This window comes from Eleutherodactylus coqui, chromosome 1 (assembly GCF_035609145.1).
Source record: "Eleutherodactylus coqui strain aEleCoq1 chromosome 1, aEleCoq1.hap1, whole genome shotgun sequence".
In the NCBI taxonomy this organism is placed as follows: domain Eukaryota; kingdom Metazoa; phylum Chordata; class Amphibia; order Anura; family Eleutherodactylidae; genus Eleutherodactylus; species Eleutherodactylus coqui.
Window position 1 is genome coordinate 355228430 of NC_089837.1, and position 27027 is coordinate 355255456.

At 41.8% G+C, this 27027-nt stretch overlaps 1 protein-coding gene across 1 annotated transcript in view; it reads right to left on the reverse strand.

Moving 5' to 3' along the window:
* LONRF2 (LON peptidase N-terminal domain and ring finger 2) overlaps nt 1–25859 on the reverse strand; it is a 68239-nt gene extending 42380 nt beyond the window's left edge. The window contains exon 1 of the mRNA XM_066577171.1: nt 24703–25859. Within this exon, the coding sequence (XP_066433268.1) occupies nt 24703–25453 (751 nt within the window). The 5' untranslated portion in view covers nt 25454–25859. The remainder of the gene's footprint in view (nt 1–24702) is intronic.
* Between the last annotated feature and the right edge of the window lie 1168 nt (nt 25860–27027).

A 27027-nucleotide genomic window follows, 5' to 3' on the forward strand; every position in this document is an offset into this window, starting at 1 on the left:
CTATAACAATATAAATCTTGTTTGACCATCAGCAGGATTATCTCTTATCGTGTAAAAGTTGTACTCGATATCACAAACCACCTAATCCAAGTATAAAAGGAGTTACTGAAAAAGACAGAGCTGAAGTAACTAATACATATAATAGTAGTGTCATCATGACAAATCTCAATGTGCCATTACTTGGCATACTGTAATTCTTGGCCGTCCAAGTGACCAACTACAGTTCTTAAAACATTGTTATAAAGGTCCAAGCGCAAAAATTGCAATCACAAACATGTCTTTTACCACAAATCTCAAGATGTATACAGAAGCAACACATCACTATAGACAGAAGATCAGCAAGCTAATTAATACAGTGTGAACACCATAAAATTAATTGTGGAATTGCTTTTTTTCCATTACATTATATGTACCCCAAAATGTTGACATTAAAAATTCAAGTAGTTCATGAATCCTCATACAGCTACAGCAATGAAAACAGTTTAAAGTAATAGTTTTTTGGAAGAAGTGACAAAAAAAACTTTCCATGTCATAAAAGGCCAAAGCTGGCTTTAAGTTTAAAGATAGCCTCTATTGTCCCTAGAAATTGTGAGAGCATTTCAAGCCTGACATTTCCTGTCTGGCACCACCTGGGCCACGGGATCCTGTCTCACTAATTTTCTGAACTCTCTCCATTGGAAGCCTGGTGCCACATTCAGCTTTCCTACTTCCTTTCTTCTCTCCCCCTCCACATGTATGGCTCCTCTTTTGACAGCATTAAGATCCTTATTTTCTGCTCAGGGGTATGTCCGTCACACCCTCTCATTGCTGTACAGTTTGTTGTGTTCTTCCCCCAAGAATTGGTCACCCTCATTTCATTGGGAAACAGTCCACCGAATCACCTCAGATATTGCAGGCTCGATATTCCCACTTGACGCAGGTCTCTTCCTTTTCCATTACAGCAGTATCTCCCTTCGGAAATATAAATGATCCTAAGACACTTGCGTTTCTTCCCCTGTGGAAATCTTCTCTACCCCTACCATTTCCTGGTTTGCTTAGGTTAATGACATTATGCAGATGGAGCACATGACCACCTTTGGTAAGAGAAACATGCATACAGTAGAGAGAACCTGGTTCCATTGGTTTAATTTCACCTTCTTCACAGAGCAGCCTTGCTTCAGGGTTTCCCAGACCAGATCCCCCACACCTTTCATTATATTGAGCAGAGGTAGCTGTCCAGGTCCATAACCCCCTTTCCAGCCTACCCCCCTTTTTTATTTTCTCTAGTTCACTCCTTTCTGTTCTCGCTAGCCTGCTCCCCTCCATTCTCCTGGTGTTCTCCTCTATATTGTTTGAATGTTAGTACACCACAATGTTTAACCTATCTGCTGGAGGTCTGGCATTTATCGCTCAGTCCTTGGTATCTTACTATTTAAAAAAAAGACTTTTTAATATCTACTCATTAATGGTATGTTGGTCTGCTGACAGACTTATCCTTTGTGCAAGACTGGTTTAGGTTGTACCTTTCTATAGTTTTACCTTGCATGTTCCGTTTATATTCTTGTTGGAGAATTTAATAAAACCTTTATTGCAAAAAAAATTAATTGTGAGAAAATCATTTAGTCATGCAGAGTAGTTTAAACGTTACTGTTGGGTAACCTAAAGTATAGCAGAACTGTGAAATGCGGTTGGTTCAGGAAGGTTGAAAGTAACCACTTGAAGAATACATACCCTATGCTATAGTAAGTTAATAGCCTCTGTGCTATGTTATGCGGTTAGCATATTTCTCTCTTTCTTCCTAAGATCGTCTTTCTGTCCTCACGTACGCATACTGAATCACAACCTGCAGGCAAAAACAGGTGCTAGTTCCCCACCTACTACAGCTTTGATTACCTCAACAAGCCCCGAGTCTGGGAATGTACTTGCATGACCTCCACCATTCCCTGCAGGCTAACTGAATAATGTGAAGGGTTGTATTAGAACTTTATACAATAATGCTGCTCAGTAATTAACGTGCATTATGGCTATAGGACAAGGTGGGATGTTATACTGCATGGGAATGGTTATAATAACCACAGATAATAGATGATGGAGTAAATCCAAGATTTGCTTATTATAGGCTTTCCAGAAACATTGGTGTGACCCATCAATACATGAGAATGGAACTGAATTCTCAATAGGATTAATAGGACATCTGTGCCTCACATACTTGCTTACTTTTGCACATCAATTTCATCAAGGCTTAAAATAAGGAATTTTTTTAATTTAATTTTTTCCATAAATGCAGACTACAAACACCATAACATACCTCCATTAACAGTACCAGTAAGGACCCTCAAAGCCAGAGGACAGCCTCTTATTAACAGGGTTCAACATAAACACTGACAGCAAGGCACTCTCAATAAACTGCCAGTAGTTTCACCATAGCATTACTCTCCATGCACCACTTGGGGCAGCACAATATATACATAGGGGAGAAATAAAAATACATATGCAGTTAGCACATACTGGTGGCATGCACTTTTGCAGTAGAACTGCCAACTCTTCAAGGATATCAACCCCATTTTAAAAGACTCTCTGAAGATCCAAAAAATAGCTATAGAATGTTGACAGTCTGTCATTAAATGAATACTCCAAGCAAAATGAACACATCTCGTGTAGTACAGTGTCTCAGGGCACAATGTATTACACAGGGATTCTCCTCTCATACAATGCCCCCTCAGGCTCTACACTTGATATAACACAATGTATTAGCTTCTCCCAAGTATTCCTTTAAAACTTACTGCACCCGACAATATTCCAAATTCATAAAATGACTCAACAAAAAAAGCAAACCAACCAATGATGGATTTGATATTCCGCACATATCAGCCAGGGGCGTAACTATAGTGGGTGCAGGGGATGCGGTCGCACCCGAGCCCAGTAGCTTTTGGGGGCCCATCAGGCCTCTCTTCTCCTTATAGGGAGCCCAATACTATTAATATAACATTATAATTTTGCATTGGGGACCAGGAGCTTTAAGTTACGCCTCTGATATCAGCATACAGGCCAGAGATATCTAGCAGCCTGTAAGGACTGTGATAAGAAGTTAAATAGATTAAACTTCTCAAAACAATATAAGTAAGCACTTAAAAGCACACGATATGAAACATGTCGTACAATCCTGAAACAATGAAAAAGGATATTGTAATCTCCTACGGTAAAGTGCTGTAAGCATGTACCAGTTATGTTGTAGATTACAATATTATTCAGAACCCTGCAGCTCATGCAAAGCCCTGGCCAATGGCTAAGACTCTTAAGAGCCGTCTCTAGGTAACCAGGCCGAGACAGTTCTCCTTTCTTAGGACACGTGTGGCAGATGGAGCAGCAGGATAAAAAGCACGTTTCCAGGGGAAACGTGAATATCAACACAATCATTGGGATTGAAGGAAGACATACCTTAAATCAAGTGGTCCTTCTAGAAAAATTTGAGAAAATAGATATACCATAGCATGCAATTAGCAGTCATATAAGTGATACACTGCACAAGAAGCAAGGAAAAAATAGTGAAAAAAGGCAGCAATGCTTTTGAAGAATAATGTGAAAACAAGTCAATACAAGGATAGATCATTTTAACAGGTAGGAAGAAAATTACTCAATTCATTGAATGTCTTTCAGTGGCCAGATATTCTACAAAAAACGATTTATAAAGTGCTGATGCAGGCAGTCCACTACACTCATACAACACTTATATTTTCTTTAGAATTTTAGATTAAAAAGGTTTTTGTTTTTTTTTTTACTAAATACATTTATCACTTAACTAAGGGGTAGATGATAAATGTCTGATCACTGGAAGTCTGACCACTGGGACTCTCAGCATTCCAAGAATGGTAGACCCTGGGTGAACCATGTAAGCCTAGCAGCAGTGTGATTTGTGACCTCCGCTCCCTTTCGCATCTATAGGATGGAAGGAAAGTGATGTCTTTCTCTGTCTCATAGAAGTGATGGGAGTGGTGGAAACATATGTACACTGCTGCTCCATTCCCATGGACATTAAGGGTGTGCACTGTTCTTGGGTTTACTGGGAGTCTCAACACTGAAACCCCACAATGTCACATTTAAGGCAAAAACACAAGGGCACATGCGCTAATACGCTCCCCGCTATTTAAACTCCGCTCTAGTGTGTGTGAGTTTCGAAAAAAAAAGTGGGAAGATAGGTCCTGCACTATTTTTCTCATACATAGTATTAACTGCATGCGAAAAAGGTATGGCAAGTCCTATCTTTTCTCGCACATAATATCAACGCACATTTCATCCCGTTATGCTTAACAAGACTAAAACACGCTCATGTATTTAAGCCCTTATCTTACATGTCTTTAGTGGAAAAAACCCTTTAACACTTTAAAATTATTATACAATTTGCAAGATGATTCCTTAATATTATACATATAGCAACATTAATAGGAGAAGTTGCAGGAATAGGTTGGTAGTATCATGCGGAGACAACAGAATTTTTATATGGATTTCGCAATGACCATGTAAAATCTGCCTCCCTTTTTAATGGGAATCAATACTGTAACTCAGCTGGTATCCCACTGAGCTGCTTTGTTCTCGGAGCTATTGCTGAGAGCTCTGTGCAGGATCCCAGCTGAAAGAATGCTATCCGCTGGTATCCCGCTGAGAACTCAGTGCACGGCGCTGATAAGGCTCATAGCTGACTTTTAGCGTGCTAAAAGTTAACGATGAATGAATTAGTGCAGGGTAACTGCACGATGACCGACTGTTTACACACAACGTTTATCGCTAAAAAGATGGCTTTTGAGCGATAATCGTTGCGTCTAAATGGGCCTATGTGAACATAGTCTTAAGGCAGGAGGACCACTGAGACCTGAGTGAATTCAGCTTTGTTCAGAATGCCCTCCTCCAACCAAGAGACATGACAATGAAGACCTTTCTGGGAGATTGTCTGTTTCAGAAACCATACACACGATCCATGACCTGATTCTGGAAGACTGGTGAATTTCTACTAAGACGATAGCTGCGGCTCTGAACATTTCCAAAGAAAGAGTTGTGTCCATAATTTATGATCATCTGGACATTAGGACTGTTTTTGTCAAATGTTTGTTAGCAGATCAAAAGCGTACCCAAGTGCAAGCCTCTCAGAGAACACTACAGCATTTTAGTAGGATGCTCATGCTTTCCTGTCTTGACTGGTGATAACGGATTAGACATGGATTTTTATGTATGAGCCCAAGTCAAAAGAACAGTCAAAAGAATGGAGTCACAGTTGTTCCCCGCATCCAAAAAAGTTCGAAGTGCAGAAGTCATCATCCAAGGTGATGGCATCTGTCTTCACAGATAAAAACGGGATACGACTTGTGGACTACCTTCCAAACAGTTCTATATCATGGCTGTATATTACACAACACTTCTGGATAAACGGAAAGAGGAATTGAAGTTAAAAAGGCACAGAAAGCTGACCCAAGACGTCATGTTCTTGCACGTCCTACACAGCAGCCATCCCACAGAACAAACTGGCTGACCTGGGTTGCAAGGTGAAGGATCATCTTCCTTATTCACCTGACCTGGTAGCCTCAGACTATCATCTGTTTTCTAATTTGACGAAACACCTCAACAGAACCAAATGTATCTCCACTTCTGACATAGTTGATGCAGCCGATGCTTGGTTTGTAGCCTAACCAAAAGGGATTTAATCTGGATGAGTTAAAGAAGTTGCAACACCGCAGTCAGAAGTACATCCTATGGGGGCTATGCAGAATAACTGTACAATGTAATTGTGCTATGCTAAGCCAAGAATTTACCAGCACCCCCTCATATAAAGTTTGTCTAGACAGCCTAAATATGAACTGGATTTATCAGCCAGCATGAATCATTGTCATAAACTGGCACATTTTAATACTGTCTATGTTTGCACTGTCTAATTATTAGACAATATTAATAAACCAAAGCCATTCTCTTTTTATATGCTATAATTATAATAATCCAAGAGTGTATTGCATGCTAATATATTTTACAATCTCCCTGTGTACAATATATAATACTGTAATTTACTTTCTCCATCACTAACATGAATCTATGCTTTATTTACAATTGTGTTCCCTTTCTTATAGGGCACATTTATTAAAAGCAATTATGAGCACAATTCCCTGAGTGCGGCTTTCTATTTCTCCGCAGCTTTGATTTTAGACTGAAATTACTGAGTGTAATTATCTCAGTTTAATCGCTCTCCCACACATAGCCTGCTTTGAAGGTGGATTTTCATTTGTGTCATTCTTCATGAGTATTCAGTTCACCTACTAAGCTTGATCTATATTAAGTGAACAATTCGTGTACTTGTCGCTTTGTGGTATAGAAGTAAATAAACATGACAGACACAATAGTTTATGCCATCAGCAATGTATCTGATTATATTCATTAACTATTGAGATTTTTTTTCCTGAACGTATTTCAGGGTACAAAAGTAGCCTTTAATCTTATAAACTGTAACTTCATATTAAAAGCAACTGTTACCTTGGAGAGCCTTGTTGTACAAGTAGCAAAAAAAATCACAGCATGGCACAGATTTGACCACTGTATATTAAAAGCATATTTGTTGCAGAAAGCTTGCAGCAAATACACATTGTATGAAGGTACCCTAAAAATGCACCACATTTATCACATTGGATCATATTGAATGATAACTTTGGTGCATCTGTAGACACTTTTGTCTAACTTTTACCCCCTTCTAATCCGCTGTCTGACATCTTCCTACATTCTGATTAAAGCTTTTACAGCTCCAATGTCAAAAGACATCTGACAGGGTATTCTTACCGTCTATCGCCAGCCACTCCGCTGTCAGAGCCTCACTGGCGTGCACACACACTGGCTTTAGCCAGCAGATGGCACCGTTGTATAACAGCAAAAAGAGAAAGCCTTTTAGGAAACCCTGAATCTGAAATTGGATTGGAAAGGGTTAAACCACCTATCAGTTTGCTTTGTTTACCCCCAAACTTTGGAAGTACATTGCCATATTAAAGCCATGCCCCTTTTCTGCTCAGCCATGCCCCTGTTGTGCATTTACTCCATCAATAGATTAAAAACTTGATGCAATGTTATACACCAGAAAAGTGCCAAATTGTGTTGCATTTTACAAGGTATAAACACAATCACAATAGTAAATTCGCCTCAGTATTTTTACTTGACTGACAGTTTCCTAATACACTTATGCTTCAGTATTAACTTTTCCCCCTTTATTACTATGTAACCATTATTTCCTTTATTATTAATAATAGCAACAGCAGGATAATAATAATATTCTGATCCACTGACTCGTGAAGCTGATGGCACATCCATGTTTTAAGAATACAATCCCTTGTTATTCTTTTAGACCAGTGTTTCCCAAACTCCAGTCCTCATGACTCCCCAATAGGTCATGATTTGAGAATATCCTATAGAGAGAATACCTGTGGCAATGTCTGAGACACATCCATCCTCTTAGAATACAATTATTCTACTAAGCACAGCATAGTCAGAAGCCCAGCTGCTGTAAAGAAATATGGGAAGTCACATATTTTGTAGTATTACATGGTATCCATTCAAATCCTAAAGATGAAAGCGAGAGTCGTCAGTCATTGATACCTTTGTATAAAAAAGACAGAAGTACGAGGGTCGTACCGAAAGTAATGAAAAGTGGTCATAACGTCTTTATTAACTGATGTAGATTGTTCAAATTTCATATATAGTTGGAATGACTTTTCCTCCATACAGGTGTTTCAGAATTTTCTTCTTCTTTGCTGATGAATAATGAATTCCAAGGGTGGAAATCTGCTCTGATCTGCTTGAAGCATTCAAAGCCAATGAAGATACTGATCTGGTGACAGGGATGAATCAGTCGATATAATGACGGCACACCTATTCTCCTAGGCCTAAGAAGTTCAAGAGCCAGCGATGATCACAAAGTTATGGTGACTCTTTTTTTGGACGACAAGGGTGTCATTCTCCTTGATTTTCTGGAACGAATCCATACCATCAACAGCAAGCGGTAGGTACATGGTGCAAATGCATCACTTTTAATGGAGACTAGAGATGAGCGAGCACACTCGGATAAAGCAGTTACTCAAGCGAGCATCGCTCTTCTTCAGTAACTGCTTACTGGACCGAGTGTGCTGGGGGGGGGGGGGGGGTGAGCGGCGGGCAGCAGGGGGTAGCAGTGGGGAGAAAGAGATCTGTCTCACTCTTCCCCTCGCTTACCCCCGACGCTCACCTGAGCACGCTCGGACTAGTAAGCAGTTACTCGAGAAGAGCGATGCTCGCTCGAGTAACTGCTTTATCCGAGCGTGCTCGCTCATCTCTAATAGAGACTATATTTAGTATCAAATTTGTATAGAGGGAGATTGACTCCAACTACTTGTACAATTTGAATGATCTACATTAGTTAATAAAGAAGTTATGACCACTTTTGGATTACTTTCAGTACAACCCTCGTATTAAAGAGATGATACCTTTATTGGCTAACCAGAAAAGTTATATATGCAAACTTTCGAGGCGGTTTAATGCCCCTTCGTCAGGCTCTAATCAGATTATAACTGAAGAAACAGTTATACACAACAGAACAGAGACAGTGTTATTAATATGCATTTAAACATTGCAGAATGACAAATGGGAGGAGCACAGCATTTACATAATGATAAACTACAGGTATAGGCCTAAGGTTTGTGTGAAAGGGGAAGATGTAATAATTAGGAAATCACAGAAAAGCATCATGGGTGCGAAGTGCCCATATGAGGAGACATATACCCTGTGGCAACGTGTAGAGCACATGTTCATGTCTGAAAAGTCCACATTAGTTTAATAAAAAAATATGTCATTTTAAACTAATGTGGACTTTACAGACATTATCATGAGGTCTTAACATTGCCCCAGGGTATACGTCTCCCTGTATGGACACTTCACATCCATTAAACTTTTCAGTGATTTCCTAATTATCACCTCTCCCCCTTTTATCTTTATACAAACATTAAGGCCCTTTTAAATGGAATGATTATTGTTCAAAAAATCATTCACATGAAAGCATCCAACGATTGAATGATGAACGATCAATCATTTGTTTTTCGTTCATGGTTCATTTTATGCAAGCATAAAAATCATCATTCACTTGTTCACTAATCGTTTGGTTTAAACACCGATAGTTCAGTTATTCTCATTCGCTTATATAATGTGAACAACTAAACGATTTCTCATTTGAAGAACCCAACAATCTACCTGTATAAACAGGCTGCACGAGTGAAGGGGTGAACTCTGACATTGGTCACTTGTTCAAACGATAAATCGGCAGATCTAAAAGGACCCTAAGGTCTCATATCCACAGCTAAAATAACATTTAAAATCCGCAGCGTGATCCGCGCCCCATAGGGATGCATTGGACACCCGCAGGTAATTAAATACCTGCGGATGTAATTTTCCCTTGAGGCGCGGATTGCGTGTGCGGGAAAACACCCGCAGCGTGCTCTATTTTAGTGCGGGTCTCCCGCAGGCTTCCATTGAAGCCTATGGAAGCCGTCCGGATCCGCAACACACCCGCAGCTGAATTCCTGCTCTGCGGCGTGGGAGAGCAGGAGTTCAAAAAAAAAAAAAAGGAGTGCACGGTGCATGCACGCGGCACGCTGCTGGCGTGCCGAGCACATCTGCCAGGCCTAAGAAAGAAGATCCAGCCGCGACGGAGGGAAGATCCGCAGCGTCCGGACAGGTAAGTAATTCTTCTTTTTAGGTCTCATGTCCGCAGGAAAGGAGGGACCCGCTGCGGGATTCTGCATGAAGAATCCGCGGCGGGCCTGATTTTCCCCCATGGACATGAGGCCTTAGTCCTATACTTCTAGTTTATCATTATGTAAATGCTTTGCCTTCCTCTTATTTGTCATTTTGCCTTTTTGCTCCATTCTGTTATGTATAAATGTTTCTTCAGTTCTAATCTGCTCAGAGCCAGATAAAGGGGAATGAAGCTGCCTCAAAAGCTTGCATATATAAATTTTCTGGTTAGCCAATAAAGGTATCACCTCTATAATCCTTTTCTCTTTTTTATATAAGAGAATTTAACATTACCGAGATTTTTCTGGCTAACACAGTACTGTATTTTTGTCGTTCAAATACTGGCCATGCCAGCCCTTTAGAGGGGCACACTTCATATATATATATATATATATATGTTTAGACTAACAGAGAGGAGTCTTCTCATTAGTCAAGTCAATATACCCTAAAAGAACGTTTACCCTGGGGCTGTTCTAATGGAACAACTTCTTTAAACCTTAGCAAGCAAGTAAAGTTTGTATTACCCACATGTAACTATTAGCATTGTGCAGAATGTTCTTCATCAGATGAGTAAACACCCAGGACGCATTATGCGGAAGCTACAAATATAATACTTTCAACAAGAAGTTGACCTAGATCATATAATCTGGCTTGATTGCTACTGTATGTTCTGTTTGTTTACACAGGTATAATCTGTTATTCAGTAGAAAGAATAGACTTTATAACACACTTTGCTGTTTTCCTTTAAAGCAATCTTGATAATGTGAGAAAATATTTTATGCATGTCACATAATTGACAGACGACTCTTGTTTTTGTTGGCTGTGTCAGAACAACATAAGAAATGTTGCTAACTGCTTCAGAGCATATTGCTTAAGTATATACACCAGCTTTAAAAATTCTGCTATTTTCCACCGCAGACACTTTTTATAGACAAGTTCCTCTCTCTAGTCTTTATATAGACTGCAAAAGCCACAACTTGTACCTGACAGCCCGTCACAGTGCTTTACTGTCATCTGCACCCTAATGAGGAGAAACCACGGCTAGAGATTAACTAACTATTGCCTCACCGATCAGCGTACACACACCTCACTCGCACTTTCTACAAAACAAGAGAGATTCTTCTACACCAGTGTTTCTCGAACTCCAATCTTCATGACCCCCTAACAGGTCATGATCTGAGGATATCCTATTTGAGAGGACACCTGTGGCAATGTCTGGGGTACTGGCAATAATTACATCACCTGTGCAACACTGAGGAAATCCTAAAAACATGACCTGTTGGGGTGGCAATTGTAAGGACTGGCGTTTGGAAAAAACTGTTGTAGACTATGCAACCTGTTAAGAAAATAACATGTAAAGGGTATTAGTAGACTTGAAAGCTGCTCAACAACTATATTTAAAAGGAACTGGTCACCTCCAAACACCATGAACCAAGAAGTGACAGGAAACTGGGGTATAAGTCCTTTATGCTCATCCTCTTCCCCGTTCTCCTGGTGTCTCCTTGGTAAAGTCTGCACCCAGTACGAAAATCTGACTGCTTACAGAATGCTGTGCACATACTCTCCCCTTGAAGTCTAGGGTAGAGCGTGCGCACAGTGGGCTGAAAAGAGATTTTCCGACAGTGCACTGATTCTACCAAGAGACGCTGTGGGAACAAGGGAGCAAGTGAGTATAGAGGATACATCCACCAGCTCCCCATCACATCCTAAAACAGCACCATGACTTATTTTATGGTGCTGTACCGAGGTGACAAGTTCCCTCAAGCCATCCACAAGATATGCCAAAAGTTTGATACATGCGAATCCCAGGTCTCTTGAAATTTGTGTCCAACCACCCCCCCCACCAGCTGTATTTGGTGGCCATGGGTGGCTGGAAGTTACGGAAAAAGCTGAGCAGGCTTATGCTGTTTCCATAACACCTACAGAAAACACTGTGCTATGCTGTTTCTGTAACTTCCATTCACTTTTATGAGAGTTTTGGAAACAGTGTAGCGTAACCCGCCTGTCTGTTTCTGTATTCCTGGTCAGCATGGCCACAGTATACAGAGAAGTATTCCGATCTCTGCTATGATGGGCCAAGATGAGAAGACCCTTTTACATCTATGGGCACGTCATTGTATACTTTAGTAGTCAAAGTAGAATTGGACCCTGCGCTCGTATGCACTTTGGTTTAACTTACGTTGTGGAGGAACATTATATGCATATGGGGCTCCTCCCAATCCAGGGACATTAGAAAAGAGTCCTGTGAGATTTCAATATCAACTAATTTATTGATAGAAAGACAAATGGGCAACAAAATAGAGGGGATAAAAAAAACTATGGAATGCAACGCGTTTCAGAGCAAAGCAGGCTCCTTTTTCAAGCACAAAACAGATTTGTGCTTGAAAAAGAAGCCTGCTTTGCTCCGAAACGCATTGCACTCCATTGTTTTTTATCCCCTCTATTTTGTTGCCCATTTGTCTTTTTATCTATAAATTAGTTGATATCGAACTCTCACAGGACTCCTTCCTTTGGTTCACTAATGATGTCCCTGGATCGAGAGGAGCCCCATATGCATATAGGGCTCCTCCACAATGTAACTTATACCTATCATAGGATAATGTGAATGATTTAAATCCAAAGTGCATACGAACGCGGGGTCCTTTTCTTTGACTACTGTATTCTCGACCGAGGTCCTCATGCCTGCGGGCTTTCCCCCAAACGCTCTTCCTAAGAACTAGGGATCCTGCCGGATATTGTATCACGCCTTCTCGGACTAACGGTGTGGACACCTGTCATCTACATCTTCATTCATCTACATATTATTTTAGTCATCTCCTTAAAGGAATCCTGTAGATTGGAGCGCTAGTCCGCTGACTTTCTCAATTGTATATTTTAGGTAATTTCCCCAATGCATATGCTGAACATGCACCAGAGATGTGATGTGAAATTGGCCTATGGTGTACAAGTACAGTGTGAGAAATATTTTGATTCCTTCCACAAATGTAGTGTGCCTCTCCACACAATTATTGATAAAATGTTTTTCTAAATAAATTATGGGTATGTATTACATTAAGTATGAAAACGTTAAACTCTGCAAGAAGGCAGAAAACCCATGAAATAAATAACACGTAACACTACAATTAACACAGGAATTCACTTTTGTGTTCATCCCGATTATCACAAGTTTACTTATTTGTTAACACAACACTTCTCAAGACTTGACTATAAATAGTTTCTATACAAGGCTTCTCAAGATTTGACTATAAATAGTTCTTATAAACTATTTGCAGTGTAATAGCTAGTAAACACCAGCTGCACAGACCCGAACGTTTAAGAAAAAGTGTATTTCATGCTTTGCAAAAATGCTATTGGTTCTACTGATCATAAGTGATGATCTCCCGCCTGTCAGGCACTGGGATCTTCAGGAAAAAGCCACCCAAGAGTAAGCACGACTCTGACTTTTGAAGCCGGCTTATAGCGGATGCATAATTTATATTTAAAGTACTTTGATTCTGAAATCTCCAAGCAGCATGGTACCAATTATATACTTACAAAGAAACAAACTGTCTGAACTTTATTTTAGAAACTGCAGTAAAAGTCATGATGTACCACATAAAAAGCGATGAAGAGAAGGGTACTTTCATATCTAACCTGCCAACCCACGCCCCTCTTGTTTCTCAGAATAGTACCTGTACTCGTGGTTACCCTTACAAAGCATTTACACTAAGAACTATTGATTGTGCTCACATAATAATCCCATAAACAGCATCCACCTTGTTTGAAAATAGTCATTTACAGGATGAATGGAGGGAAATACCAGTTAAAGTGTATCAGACGTTAGTAGAAACCATGAAGAGTATCCAATGCCATTAGGGCCGAAGGAGGTCCCACTGACTAATAACATATATAAATAAATACTACTTTTGATTCTTGCTCAAGTGTCCAATTACTTTTGGTAGGATAGTATATGAGCTGCTGTGGATGTATTTAGCTCACAGAGAACTGTCTAGACTGGATACAATTGTATGCAACTTTCAGCGCTGAGCATGGTGAAGTTTGTACAGGGTCACAGCCTCTGGATCTAAACAAGAATGTTGTAATGCATTACAGACATCTTGAATACGGTAAAGAATTGAAAGTCAAAGCATAAAAAAGGTTGAGTAACTTTTCACTGAACAATGATGAAATCAGTGTTCCCCCAACTCCAGTCCTCAAAGCACCCTAACAGGTCAGGTTTTCAGGATTCCCTCAGTATTACACAGGTGATGTAATTATTGTCAGTGCCTCAGACATTGCAAAATGTGTTCTTACCATAGGAGATCCTGAAAACATGACCCGTTAAGGAGCCTTGGGGACTGGAATTGTGAAACACTGGATTAGACCTTAATTAGATCAAACTGGAAAACCCTATAGGGGTATTTCACATGCAGCAAATATTCCGCCGCGAGAGAGCAGGGGCGCTGCCTGTTCTCTGCGGTGAGCCTATCTGTCAGATAGGCTCACCGTGGAGAATCTCGGCAAATCGCGGTATGCCGCGATTTAGATCTCGTGAGCTGAGAATCGCTATGATTCTCTGCTAGTGGACGCCGTGGCTGCGCTTTCCATAGAAACACTATGGAAAGCATTCATCGCGTTACCCGCAGCCGGATTATCGCCACAGGTAACGCAATGAACAATCGCCCGTGGAAAGGCAGCCTAAGTGGAAGTCTCTCCTCTGGGACACCATACCATACGCTTGCCTCTATAGTACAGTACTTAAAGAGACTCTGTCAGCTACTTTAAGCCCTATAAGGTAAGCTTATGGGCCCAAAGTAGTCGACCCACTGAGTTAAGGGACGTAAGATTCATACCTGCCTTCCCCGCCAATCCTTAGGTGTCAGTGCTTTAAGCTGCTCGTTAAGTAGTCCTCTCATTCTAAACTTAGAATGGGAGGAGTACTTATCACGCCACTGAATGCACTGCAGTGGCTGGTTTCAGCACTGATGTCGGGGTAACGTTGGGGAAAGTAAGTATAAAACTTACATCCTTGGACTCAGTGGGTCAGCTAATTTGAGCCCATAAACTAAGCTTATAGGGCTCAAAGGAGCTGAGAGATTCCCTTTAAAGGGAATCTGTCAGCTTGAACTGGATTTCAAAACTGCAGGCATCATGTTATACAGCAGGAGGAGCTGAGCAGATTGATATATAGTTTTATGGGGAAAGATTTAGTAGAACTTGTATTTTATTCATTTAAACCTCAGGTCATTCTGAGCTGAACAGTCCGATGGGTGGTCCTATTATATGATAGGCCATCTTCAAGACTCCAAGTTCCATAACAACCTATTGGGACCCCACAATCACATTGCGGTATTTTGGTGGGTGACAGAGAAAGCCCCCTGCTTGGGATCAGATATTTTTCTGGTCCCAGCTTTTAAAGCTGGAGCCCAGCTGTCATTAGACAGCCAAGCCCCCTCTTCCCCTGGTACGGCAGAGCCGTGCCGCACTTCTGATGCAGTGCCATAAAAAAGGCCTCCTAATGACCACCATAAAAAGACGTATTAGTAGTCTTTTAGGGGTTAAGTTACTGGCCCAATTTGACAGCCAATCTTGCCTGCTGCTCCTATGTTGCCATGTTCCTGACTTTCTATTGGGCTACAATGGCATTTGGTATCATTCTGGGTGTCCTTTTACATAGTTGCAACCTTTTGGCCTACAGTTTGGGTTGAACCTCTATCTTCACAAATAGCTGTATATGCGATTGATCATACAGGATCAGGGATGCTGAAATTTCTATTTCTCTGGGCTTCAACATGTTCTAGTAAAAGAAAGCCTGTGTCCTAGGGCCTAATAAGTGCAACTTCTACAAAAAAGAGAGGTGCTATGTCCAAGTACCACAATCCACCTGGCCATTATCCATAGCCACATGGTGTATATATTGAAATCAAAATATTTCTAATGGTGGAGGGACACTTTGAAAGTCTAAAATGTGAATATTCATATGTCACTGCGATTAACCCTTGTCCCCGATTCTTCCTAGACTAATTTACAAAAGTCTGAAAAGCTAAGATATGGAAGTTTGTTTGCTAGGGCACTGAAATGCTATTGCAGCGTTTTCTGTTGCTTGCCTGTGATATTCAGAGCACACTGTGGTTTGAGTTCCTTAACTACCAAAATAGCAGCTCTGCAGGGCTAACGGCTGAGAGGATCATTAAAATCCAAACGAATTCTGCAAAGAGTCGGCTCACAAGACACCTTTCTATGCTACAGTAGATATGAAAGACTTTCTATTGCCCTGGCTTTTCAACATAGAACAGCAACAGTAAGGATTTGGAGGGTATTGGCATAACAAGTAGTGCCACCATGCACAGTACTTTCCATAACCACATTCCTGAGCTTTGCCAAAATGTATTGTAGTTCCATGCTATTCAACGGGAGCTGAAACTGCAGTACCAGCCTGGGCCACTGCACTATGGTCAGCGCTTTCTGCTTCCTGCACTGACCTAAATGACAAGGACCCCAGGAATCAGCTGATCGGCGGGGATCAATAGAAAAAATAAAAAAGTTCCGGAATACCCTTTTAACACTGGTAATTACAGGAAGAGAACATAAGAAGTGTAACTACGAGTCCCAGCATGCTGTTTTGTGAAAGCATTACATGGAGGGAGTATAAGGGTAATTTCAGGTGCACAGTAATATTATCTTCAGGCGCACAATGAGTAACGCTATACAGGAGATGCAGTACTGGCGCTTATTTCAGAGGAGCTAAAGATAAATGGGCAGAAAATTCCACAGAGGCAAAGCAAAGCTGGAAGAAGATATGAAAATCTGTACCAGGTGTAGAAGAAAAGGAATGAGCCCAGAAGACGTGAACAGCATTCTAGTTTGTGAAACTACAACATACCTGTGCCATTGTTTAGGTCATACTGGAAGTTGTAGATTCACATAGCAAGAACTTCTATAGCACAGGATGGATTTCCAATAGTGGTTTGTTATATCAAGTACACCAAAGCATTATTTCTGTGATACTCAGGTATGGCATGTAAAGTTAACACATTATTTTAACCGTGTGGTAAATGTAAAACAAAAAAACAGGGGCCCAAAGAGACTCTATCGCCCAAGAGCCCATAGAAATCTGGAGGTGGCCCTGAATAGGGCCATTACTAAATCCGTGCCGTCTGCTCAACCTGTGCACTGCAAAAGGGTCAGCCTATTGTACATGTTCCAGTTGTCAGTGTGAAAACTGGAACATTTCAAGATTTTTGAAAAGCAGGAGTTTAAGAAAAAAATCTGTACTGTGTATGTCCAAAGGAGAGCCATATGGACCATCCGCAGTACAGAAAAAGAAGAGAAACTTCACTTATACGTGGACACTGCTACTGACAGGGTCGGATTCTGTTGTGGGATCCCGCATGCGGAATCCGGCTCTGCCATGTGCAAGCGGCCTAAGTCTGTATCATCTAAGTGACTCATTCATTTAAATGGGATTCTGCACTGTAAACTATAGAGCAAATATTTTTTTCCATGTGCGGATTTAAAATCCGCATGCCACATAAAGAAGTCACATATCACCTCTTGATGTAGCTTTCACATTGGGAAATCCGCATGCAGATTTGCTCACTGAAAAGAGCTAAATCCACATGTGGACCTAACAGAATCCACACTGATCCACACAAATTGGATTTCGTTGTGTGAACATAGCCTTAAGGTGCTGCTATTAAGAAAACATTTCTTGTATTCAATGTGTCATCTTCTAAAAATACATTTTTACCTGAATTTAGACAGTATCAATCCTTCCAACCTTCCCAGTGTCACTGGATCCAGGTCACTGTTACAAACTAACATCATGCAGAGCAAACATAAAAGAGTACCGTTCTCCAGTCCCATTGTCCTTTCCGTTCTTGGCTCACAAAATGCTGAGTCCTCTTGTAGGTCAAAGAAACAGGAGCTAATGCCATTTACGAGCCCTATGTACTGAACTCTGAATGCAGAGCCTGAGGCAGGAAAAAGCTATATCCTGATCATGGGTTTGTCAGAAGAATGCAACAATTCTGTAGTAATGTGGTACACAAAAGGTTACAACTGGGCACAAGAGTATAGACGTTTTCCTACGTTTTTGGGCGCACATCGCCACCAGAACGCTAAGAACTAGGTCCTTCTCTATATTGTGCAATATGCTCAAAATCGCGGGGAAAAGAGCACACCTAGACCTCATTAGGCTACATAGACTTTTAAATCAGGGCAAGGGTGCTTTGTGCGCACATCTGAATATGCCATGCGTGCGCAAACAAAATACAGTACTATGCGCCAATATGGGTCACAAAAATGCACAAACACGTAATGCTGAGGCGAGCATATTTCTGCATACCGTCATCTGAAGAAGCCCTTAGGGCAGTGTCACAAGGGTTGAAGCCTATTTACGCATAAGGGCTCAAGTCCACGACCATGTTTTACCGCGTATCACACATCCGTTGCACGGACGCGTGATATGCGGTAAATTGAGTCAATGAAAGTCAATTGACTTTCATTGATACATGAGCATGTAGACACTGCGTATCGATACGCTAGAAAAATAAATTCTTACTGCATATTACTGGCCGCTCTGTTGTCGGGGGCCTCTCCAGCATGTCCCATACCGTAGTACTGGCTCTAGCCAGCAGACGGCACCATTATATAATGGCAGAAAGCGAAAGCCCCCTAGGAAACCCTCAATTCAAAATTGGATTGCAAAGGGTTAAGGGAGATAATCCAAATCTAAAATTGAACCACAAATTGCATGCTTCATGCTGGCTGATAGTAACCAGGAAGGATATTCTATACATTACAAATATATCCTCCCAGCCGCTGGCTTAATTATAGGGTATGCAGTTGCTCCCGGCCCAGGAGCCTTAGGGGGCCCATAAGGCCTCTCTTCTCCATATAGGGAGCCCAGTACTATGAATAAAGCATTATAGTTGGGGGCCTGTTACACGTTTTGCATTCGGGCCCAGAAGCTTCACGTTACGCCTCTGCTCGCAGCCTTTAATTATCTTCAACAACAAATCCCATGGTTGAAAGCAAGTAGAAGAGAACGAATAACACCTCGGGCCAAGTTAGGCAATGCCTGGAGGATGCCAGCATTACATAACGTTACACAAAGCGTGGCATGTTTGGACATAATACAACTGTTCAATAAACTTATGAAACTATATACACGCTATCTAGTAAACGGGTTATCAAGTCTAACAGAAATGAGATTACTTATTGTATAATGACACATTATGTAACTCTCCAATATATTTTGGGGCCGATTTACTAATATTACTTTACTAACAGTATTTGTATTGCATATTCCACGCACTTGGTACATGCGCATAATAGGCAATGAATGGCATTCATGAAAGTATATTAATTTTCAGTGTTCCACATAAACTTGTGTATATTGCACGCATAAAAAGAATGCAGCATGTTCTATTCTACCGTGTATTACGAGCGTACAGCCCTATTATTTTCTATGGGTGTGTTCGGAACGCAGTGCATAGACAATTACATTGCGTATGTACTTTGTTTTATATGCATGTTGCTAGGAGACATGACAAGAAAGATAAAAAAAAAAATAGGAAGCCAGTGCAGGGCAAATATGCTGTATATACGCAGGCATATGCGAGCAAAAACATGAGAATATGCAGGGATATGCGATTCCCTGCGCAAGTAAAATGCTGGATTTTTACACAGCGTTTTATGATACGGTTGGTGAGCCTGACCTTGTTGGACTCCTTCACAAGGGCAAATGCGTTTTTGAGAGCATCTCAGTGCAATGTATTTGCACTATGAACAAGACTTTTTTGCGTGCATATCAGCGCATTTTACTGTACTTTTTGCACAGGGCAAGTTTATTTGCGTGCAGCAGATGAACACTCCCCTAGTTAAAGTGCTATGTAGCCTAATGAGTTTACAGATGTGTTTTTTTCAAGGATTTGCACAGCGTATTGCAGATCTGTGTACGCATTAAATGCACATATACGCACCTCCCATAGACGTCTATGGGGACCTTTGGGCGAGTGAATCCGGTGCTAAGGCTTATTCACGTTAACGTATTTGTGCACAAAAAATTGCAAGCCCAGTACGCAGAGAAAAGAATTTATTAATTTTAATGGGTTCATTCATATACACGTATTTTGCTTGTGCAATTCCGTTGCGCAAATAATGCTCACAATTTGTAAAAGTACCGTAAAAAAATGTAGCTGTAAGCTCAAATACGCAACCCCCGCATGCACAAAAATATGGTACAAATATGTGCAAATATACACTTGCTCGTGTGGATCCGGCCTTAAACAGTGCTAATGTTAAGAAGTAATTTACAGTACCTACTGGGGGGGTGCGGTGGGAGATCCCCCTCGTAATTTTAAATCCCCCTTGTTACTTGAAGTAGGGCAGACCTCCCTTAGGACCTAAGGTAACTGTTCTTATCCCCATTTGCTGGGGCGGGGGGGGGGGGGTCTCTTTTTTGCATATGCTGCTCTCCATGTTTGTAGATTTTGTGCAAGGTTGGAAGAAACATTCCCTCACCTCCTGTCATACTCCCATAGCAGACAGGAGGCGAGGGTACAAGAGTATCATACTCCCATATCAGACAGGAGGCGAGGGTACAAGAGTATCATACTCCCATAGCAGACAGGAGGCGAGGGTACAAGAGTATCATACTCCCATAGCAGACAAGAGGGGAGGGTACAAGAGTATCATACTCCCATAGCAGACAGGAGGCGAGGGTACAAGAGTATCATACTCCAAAAGCAGACAGGAGGCGAGGGTACAAGAGTATCATACTCCCATAGCAGACAAGAGGGGAGGGTACAAGAGTATCATACTCCCATAGCAGACAGGAGGCGAGGGTACAAGAGTATCATACTCCCATAGCAGACAGGAGGCGAGGGTACAAGAGTATCATACTCCAAAAGCAGACAGGAGGCGAGGGTACAAAAGTATCATACTCCCATAGCAGACAAGAGGCAAGGGTACAAGAGTATCATACTCCCATAGCAGACAAGAGGGGAGGGTACAAGAGTATCATACTCCCATAGCAGACAGGAGGCAAGGGTACAAGAGTATCATACTCCCATAGCAGACAGGAGTCGAGGGTACAAGAGTATCATACTCCCATAGCAGGCAGGAGGCAAGGGTACAAGAGTATCATACTCCCATAGCAGGCAGGAGGCGAGGGTACAAGAGTATCATACTCCCACAACTAGCATATAAAACAGTTTTCTGGCACAATTTGCATCAGAAAGCTGGTGCATTTCCAATAGTAAATCTACCCTGTGTGTTTAAATCCCCCTATCCTGGCTGAGAGTTATATCCTCCACTGTCACATTCTAACAAACCCCAAGGACACAAAAGATTTGGGATTCTGAGGTGTTCAGCTACTGGAAAACAGTTTAGATCACATACATTGTAGCAAAACCTCAGCAGTGGAGTGTGTACTGATTTCAGCCTTTGAATATAAACAATGCAGTTTCCCGCTGTAATCAGTAGTCTGGAAAGTGGTGAGAATGTAAAACACAGTATATTACAGAAAGCTGCAAAGTTTTTAATTTTCCTCTTATAGCTGACTGCCTACGTTTTACATGCCGAGCACCGCCCAGGTGAAACTTTTATTAAAGGGATACTGCCATTTGCTTTTTTCTGTTTTAGTCTTTAGAATTCTACATTTCCCTTATATGAAGCTGGACAACCCCTGTAATGATGAGATTCCTATTAACTCTTTCCTGCTGCCTCTGGTGTTCTTTAGCACATTCTGGTAGTCTGAAGCAGCAGCAGAGATATGTAGCTAGCAGCTGAGTGTGTACTATGCAGCAGTCTGCAGGTCGGAACATTCTTCTTCCTGTATACGTGCAAGTCTGGGTGGACATAATGAAGTGGAACTTATCAGTAGAGTGATCATTGACTGTTGTAATTCCCTTCTGTGTTCAGATGAAAGTTTTTTTCCCCATTTTTTTTCTTTTCAAATCCTGAAACTTCATCAAAAAGTCAGCTCAATTGAGTTGCAAACTTCTGATAAACTTTCAGCAGTTCAATCCCTTTTGATACTAGAAAAATGTAACTCTTTGCATATTTTTCTACTCAGCCCTTATGCACAAAGCCATAATGAGACCTCCATATGCCACCCATTTCGGCTAGGGCTACATGGGCGACTTTGGCAGCATACATGTTGCGCAATCTAGGGACCTTTCACAAAGGCTGGAAGTGGTAGTGGAATCTGCCATTGTGCAGGAAAATTTGCACCAAAATAGCTATATATGAGGGCAGCTTCAGACGGGCGCATGCGCAAATATGCTCACCGCTACGGAGTGTATTAGCGCATGAACCAGTCACAATTTTTATTTTTACCATTCAAATTTCACGCAGTTGCGTGCGAGTTTAAAAACAAAAATAGGAAAGATAGGTCCTGCCCCATTTTTACTCGCATGTAGAAGACTATGTGCGAGAATCCCACTAGTGAAATCAAAATCACTGAAATCAATGGTTTTGTTTAGGTCTGTTTTGCGGGCATAATTTTCGCGCTCGCCAAACAGGACAAAATCTTGGTCATCTTTTCAAGCCCTTACATGTGGATTTTGATGGGAGAGTGGATAACGGCTTAATTCTGCAGCGCAATTTCACATTTTGGTACATATATTTACGCAGTGGCAAATTCCGTTGCATGTTGCAGAACAATTCTGTCTCGTGTGAAAGGTCCCCAAGAATTGCATTATGGCCTTACTAGATCACCACCAAAGTTAAGTAAATGCAGTCATGTTATGACTTGCAAGTTGCAGCAGTAAATTGCAGGCCACAACGCAACTGCATTCACTTACATTCAGTTACAATGTAGCAAGGGCAGAATGCAATCTTTGGTCACAAAACTGGGTCATGGCCAAAGTCCCCATGCAGGCCTAATCTTCCACTGCTTCCAAAGGCTGCCATTTCGCTCATCTCCTCCAGGTTTGGTTTACTGGGCTGCAGCAGCTATGTGCCCGTATACCACTGAGGCCAGTGATTGGCTGCATCTGTGACGTGGGATATACAGGCACTTCATTGCTTCAGCCGAGTATACAAATCCTGGAGAATAGGACCCAAACAGCAGCGGTGGAATCGGCAGCCAATAAATGGAGGAATATAGCTTCTTTTCTTATTTTTAGTCACAATTGCTAGCTTTGGAAACTTTTTATTTTAGAAAACCCCTCTGGAGAACGTTCACATAGATTGAAGGAGTGAAATCTGCGCAAATTTGCAACAAAACCCTCGCCAAATAGTGCCAGTTTTGACAATGATTTAGGCCACTCGCACACATGCGCTTTTTACTGCGGTAATTGGGGTGCAATGTCCCCATTGGATTTCAATGGGGACTCACAGGCCTGCACTCGAACACAGCGTTTTCTAATGCCGCAATTTTCGAACGCTATCTGTTCTCTTTTGGCGCATTTTTGTGCTTTTTAACGCACCTCATCACTCATCACAATGATGGGGTACGTTAAAAAGCGCTGTTGAGTGCAGTAACCTACGTTCAAAAACGCCAATAAAAATTCAAGGTCAAAGTGACATCATTTTGCTGCCGCCGTGTGTGGGAGTGGCCTTACGGTGGACTTTTTCCACTGCAGAAAATCTACAGTAAATATGGTTTTGCAATACGATTTTCAGCTGATTCGCTTCTACAGGTGAAGCACATGACTTCAATTACATTGACTCCTCTGCTGCAGTGAAATCATAGTGCTTCACCTGTTGAAGTTAATAGTCTGAAAATATTGTGAAACTGCGGCACTTCACGATAAAAATCGCCCGTTTCTTTCTGCAGTGTTTTTGATATGCAATTAACATGCATATCAAAACCTCCATAGAGACACCAAAGCAATGTTATACAAGTGCCCTGTGGAAACCAGCCTCAGGGCCCTTTTACATGAAATGATTATTGTTCAGTTAATCATTGGATCGTGCAAAACTAAATTATAATTACTCAGTGTAAAAACGACCAGTGATTGAACAACGAACGAATCGGTTCACTTATTATTCGTTGTTTATGTGTGGCCCCTAACGAAGCCCATTCATTCACAGTCGAAACAATTCACAGGATTCATGTTGAGGAATTTCTGCAGATTTCATTCATTGCAAGAGCGAATTGTGTGGCTTTATCAGAACCAAAAATTTGCCTGAGAGCAAGTATAGTGCGTTATTAGTAGTCTAATGCCACCAATGCACTATGTGGATTAGGTAGTCTGAAGATTGTGTCGACCATCTTGAATGGCCAAATATGGGACCAGATGCCAGCAGTTCAGAGGGACTTCAGAAAAAAACAACTTCCGATAATATACCACCTGCCCCAATGGTCCTGGTACAGAATTTTGGAGGAGGAACTGATTTTTAAAGTAAATGATCTTTAAGTGGTGGTGTAGTAGTCTGATAACTTTGCTCCTGGAGTTTGTTTAGCTCAGTCACTAGTACAATATGTATTTTAGCATGTGAGTATTTCTAAAGGGTTTTCCAAGTTATCAAAAAATGGGAAGAGGGCAGGAAATGACTAAAAATACCAAACTAGACCATACTTACCGCTGTGATTCCTCACCAGTACTTGGTACCGTTCTTTGCTTACTTGGCCTGTATAGGTGATGTTCTGTATACCTGTGAGCACTGCAGCCAATAACTGACCTCACTGATCACAAGATATAGAACAGTGAAGCTAGTCACTGGCTGAGCAATCACATATATACGGAACGTCACAGTAAACAAAGACAGGTGGTGAGGACAAGTACAGTGATGGACTGCTTGGGACTACAGCAGGTGAAAATAACTTAGTTTGGTATTTTTAACCATTTCCTATCATCCCCTTATTTTTATATAACTTGGAAACCCCCTTTAGAACACATTTTAACAGCCTTGGTAGGAACAGAAGACAGTATGTTGATACTATTTTTTTTTTGATACAATGTATCAGCTACATTCCTTTGCAAGACCTGGTGTTATCCTACTTACCCAGCTCCAAAGCTGTGTTGTATTTCTCTAGTGCACCTAATAAATCCTTGTTCTCCCAAAATGTATCTCCTTCAGCAGACATTCTCCGCACCTTGGTCTCCACATCAAACCACTTCTCTGTCAAGTTCCCAAGCACCACATTCACCTTCAGGTCCATGCCAGGCACCTCATACCCCTCTGCTTTGCTTTTTATTCTACTGTTGCAACAACTACATTCAGTTAATTTTCTGTCACATAAGCATTTCTTACAAAAAGAATGACCACAATTTAATGTGACCGGGTCCAGTAGTAACAGCCTGCACAGTGGGCAGGAGAAGAGGTCAGATGCCAAGGGGTGCTCAGGATTTGGAGGGATGCCTTTAGTGCAGTAGCTGTCTGTTCCTTGATATTCTTCATTAGTAAATACATTGCCACTCTTTGTCTTGGCACAAGGTAATTTCAGTTCTTTCTCTCTGATGTTCTGAGCTATACTTTCTACCAATATGCCAAGCTCCTCTGGGCAAAGTTGGTGTAGCATTGCTGCCCTTGTATAAGAGGTTAAAGCATCTGCAACTCGTCCAGCTAAAGCCAAAGCATCTCCTTTCTTCAGATACAGAGTCCTCTCAGGCTGGGGCAGCTCCTCCATCTGAGACCCATAGATCTCTGCTGCCAGTTCAAAGTTACCAGCCTTGAAGGCTTCTTCTGCCACCTCCAGCATCTCAGAACACAGTCCTGGGGGATCAGAAAGCTGCAGAGATCTCACCTCCATCATTGGAGAGCTGGTACATCACCAGAGGACAGGCAGGATTTAGGAGGCATGTTCCCCATCAGCAGAGTCTATGTATTCCTCCATGAGGCGATCCTATCATCACAGCTTTGGTCCTTCCAGTGTCACAGTCCTTTGTGTCCCGATTATAGTGCCAGCAGAGTACTGGAGTCTCCTGGATGTCCCGATCCCCTGATGTCCATTGCAGCACATGGGCCATGCCCACCACAGCTGCCAGCACAGTACCCAAGTTGGCAGCACACTGTCATTTTCTCAGTGCAGCTCTTGCCTTCGGGTTGTGGAGAGACTGGTGATGCCTCTATCACTGCAGACACCCTTATTCATAGGCCTGGACTGGGCGGTGTATGGGCACTACGTGCCCCGTACGGCTCACTGGCTAGCAGGCTCCAGCAAGTTCCCCTCCCAGTTCTATCCCCAAAGCTGTGACATCACCACATGAGGAGGAGACAGGAGCCATGACATCACAGCCTGGCCTCTTAAAGGTACCGCTGCTTTATACAGCCTGGTACATAGTGATGGGAATCCTGCTTCTTTTTGGTAACCGGATCATTTGGCTCAACTTATTTATTTTTTTTAAGTCGTCTTTTTGGCTCTTCTCTTCTCTGCTGCACGTCTGCCTCTGCTGATGCCCTAAACAGACCCTCCAGGCAGGAATCCTGCCCCTATTCTGTACACTATCATTACTGCATGTGCCCTGATATACTCATAGGATCTGTAACTATATAGCTCTTGGGAGGCTGCTGGAAGTTACAGGCTGTAACTGTTTCACTGCTGGAGAGGTGACAAGTGTTCCTCGCACAGCAAGGAAGCAGTGAGGACAATTAAGGGTTATTCAATGTAAACTTTCCACTGAGCCCTGTAGCAGGTATGGCACATATAGCAGGTCCTGCGGGGACACATTACACAGAGACCACTGAGGGATATCCAACAGACGACCGTTCAGGGGCCTTTTGCAGTGACAGATAGAAGGCAGCACATTGCCATTATTTTAGGTTCCTGTGGGTCTTCCATACAGGGAAGTGCAGTCTATGGAAAGCAGCCTATAATTGTTTATTACAATCACTCCAAGTCATATGGCACAAGAGAGGATATAAAACCCGAGATATGTATGGAGCGAACGCAGACATTCTAGGGAAAGAAATATTAACCCCTTAGGCTGTCTTCACACTGGAGTGAAAATCATGCGAGATTTGTGCATTGCGAGACGCACAAGTCTCACACAAATATGGACCCCATTCTTTTGAATGGGTTCATTCACGTTAGTGATGTTTTTCTGCATGGTACTGCGATGCTAAGCAAGAAACACATCACAGCATGTCCTATCTTTCTGAGAAATCTCCCATTGCTCTCAACGGGGCCGGCAGCAGCAGCACTAGCCCAATTGAAAGCAATTGGATAACTGCAATCTTCTGCCATGGCTGTGACAGCTGCGGTGGGGATTCCCTTCATGCCTGTAGTGATGTGAGGCTGTTTTTACATGAAAACGCCTCGCATTTGTAACTTTTACATGTTTGCAAGTGTGATATCGGGGCGTGAATCGCGACTCGATATCGCACTCG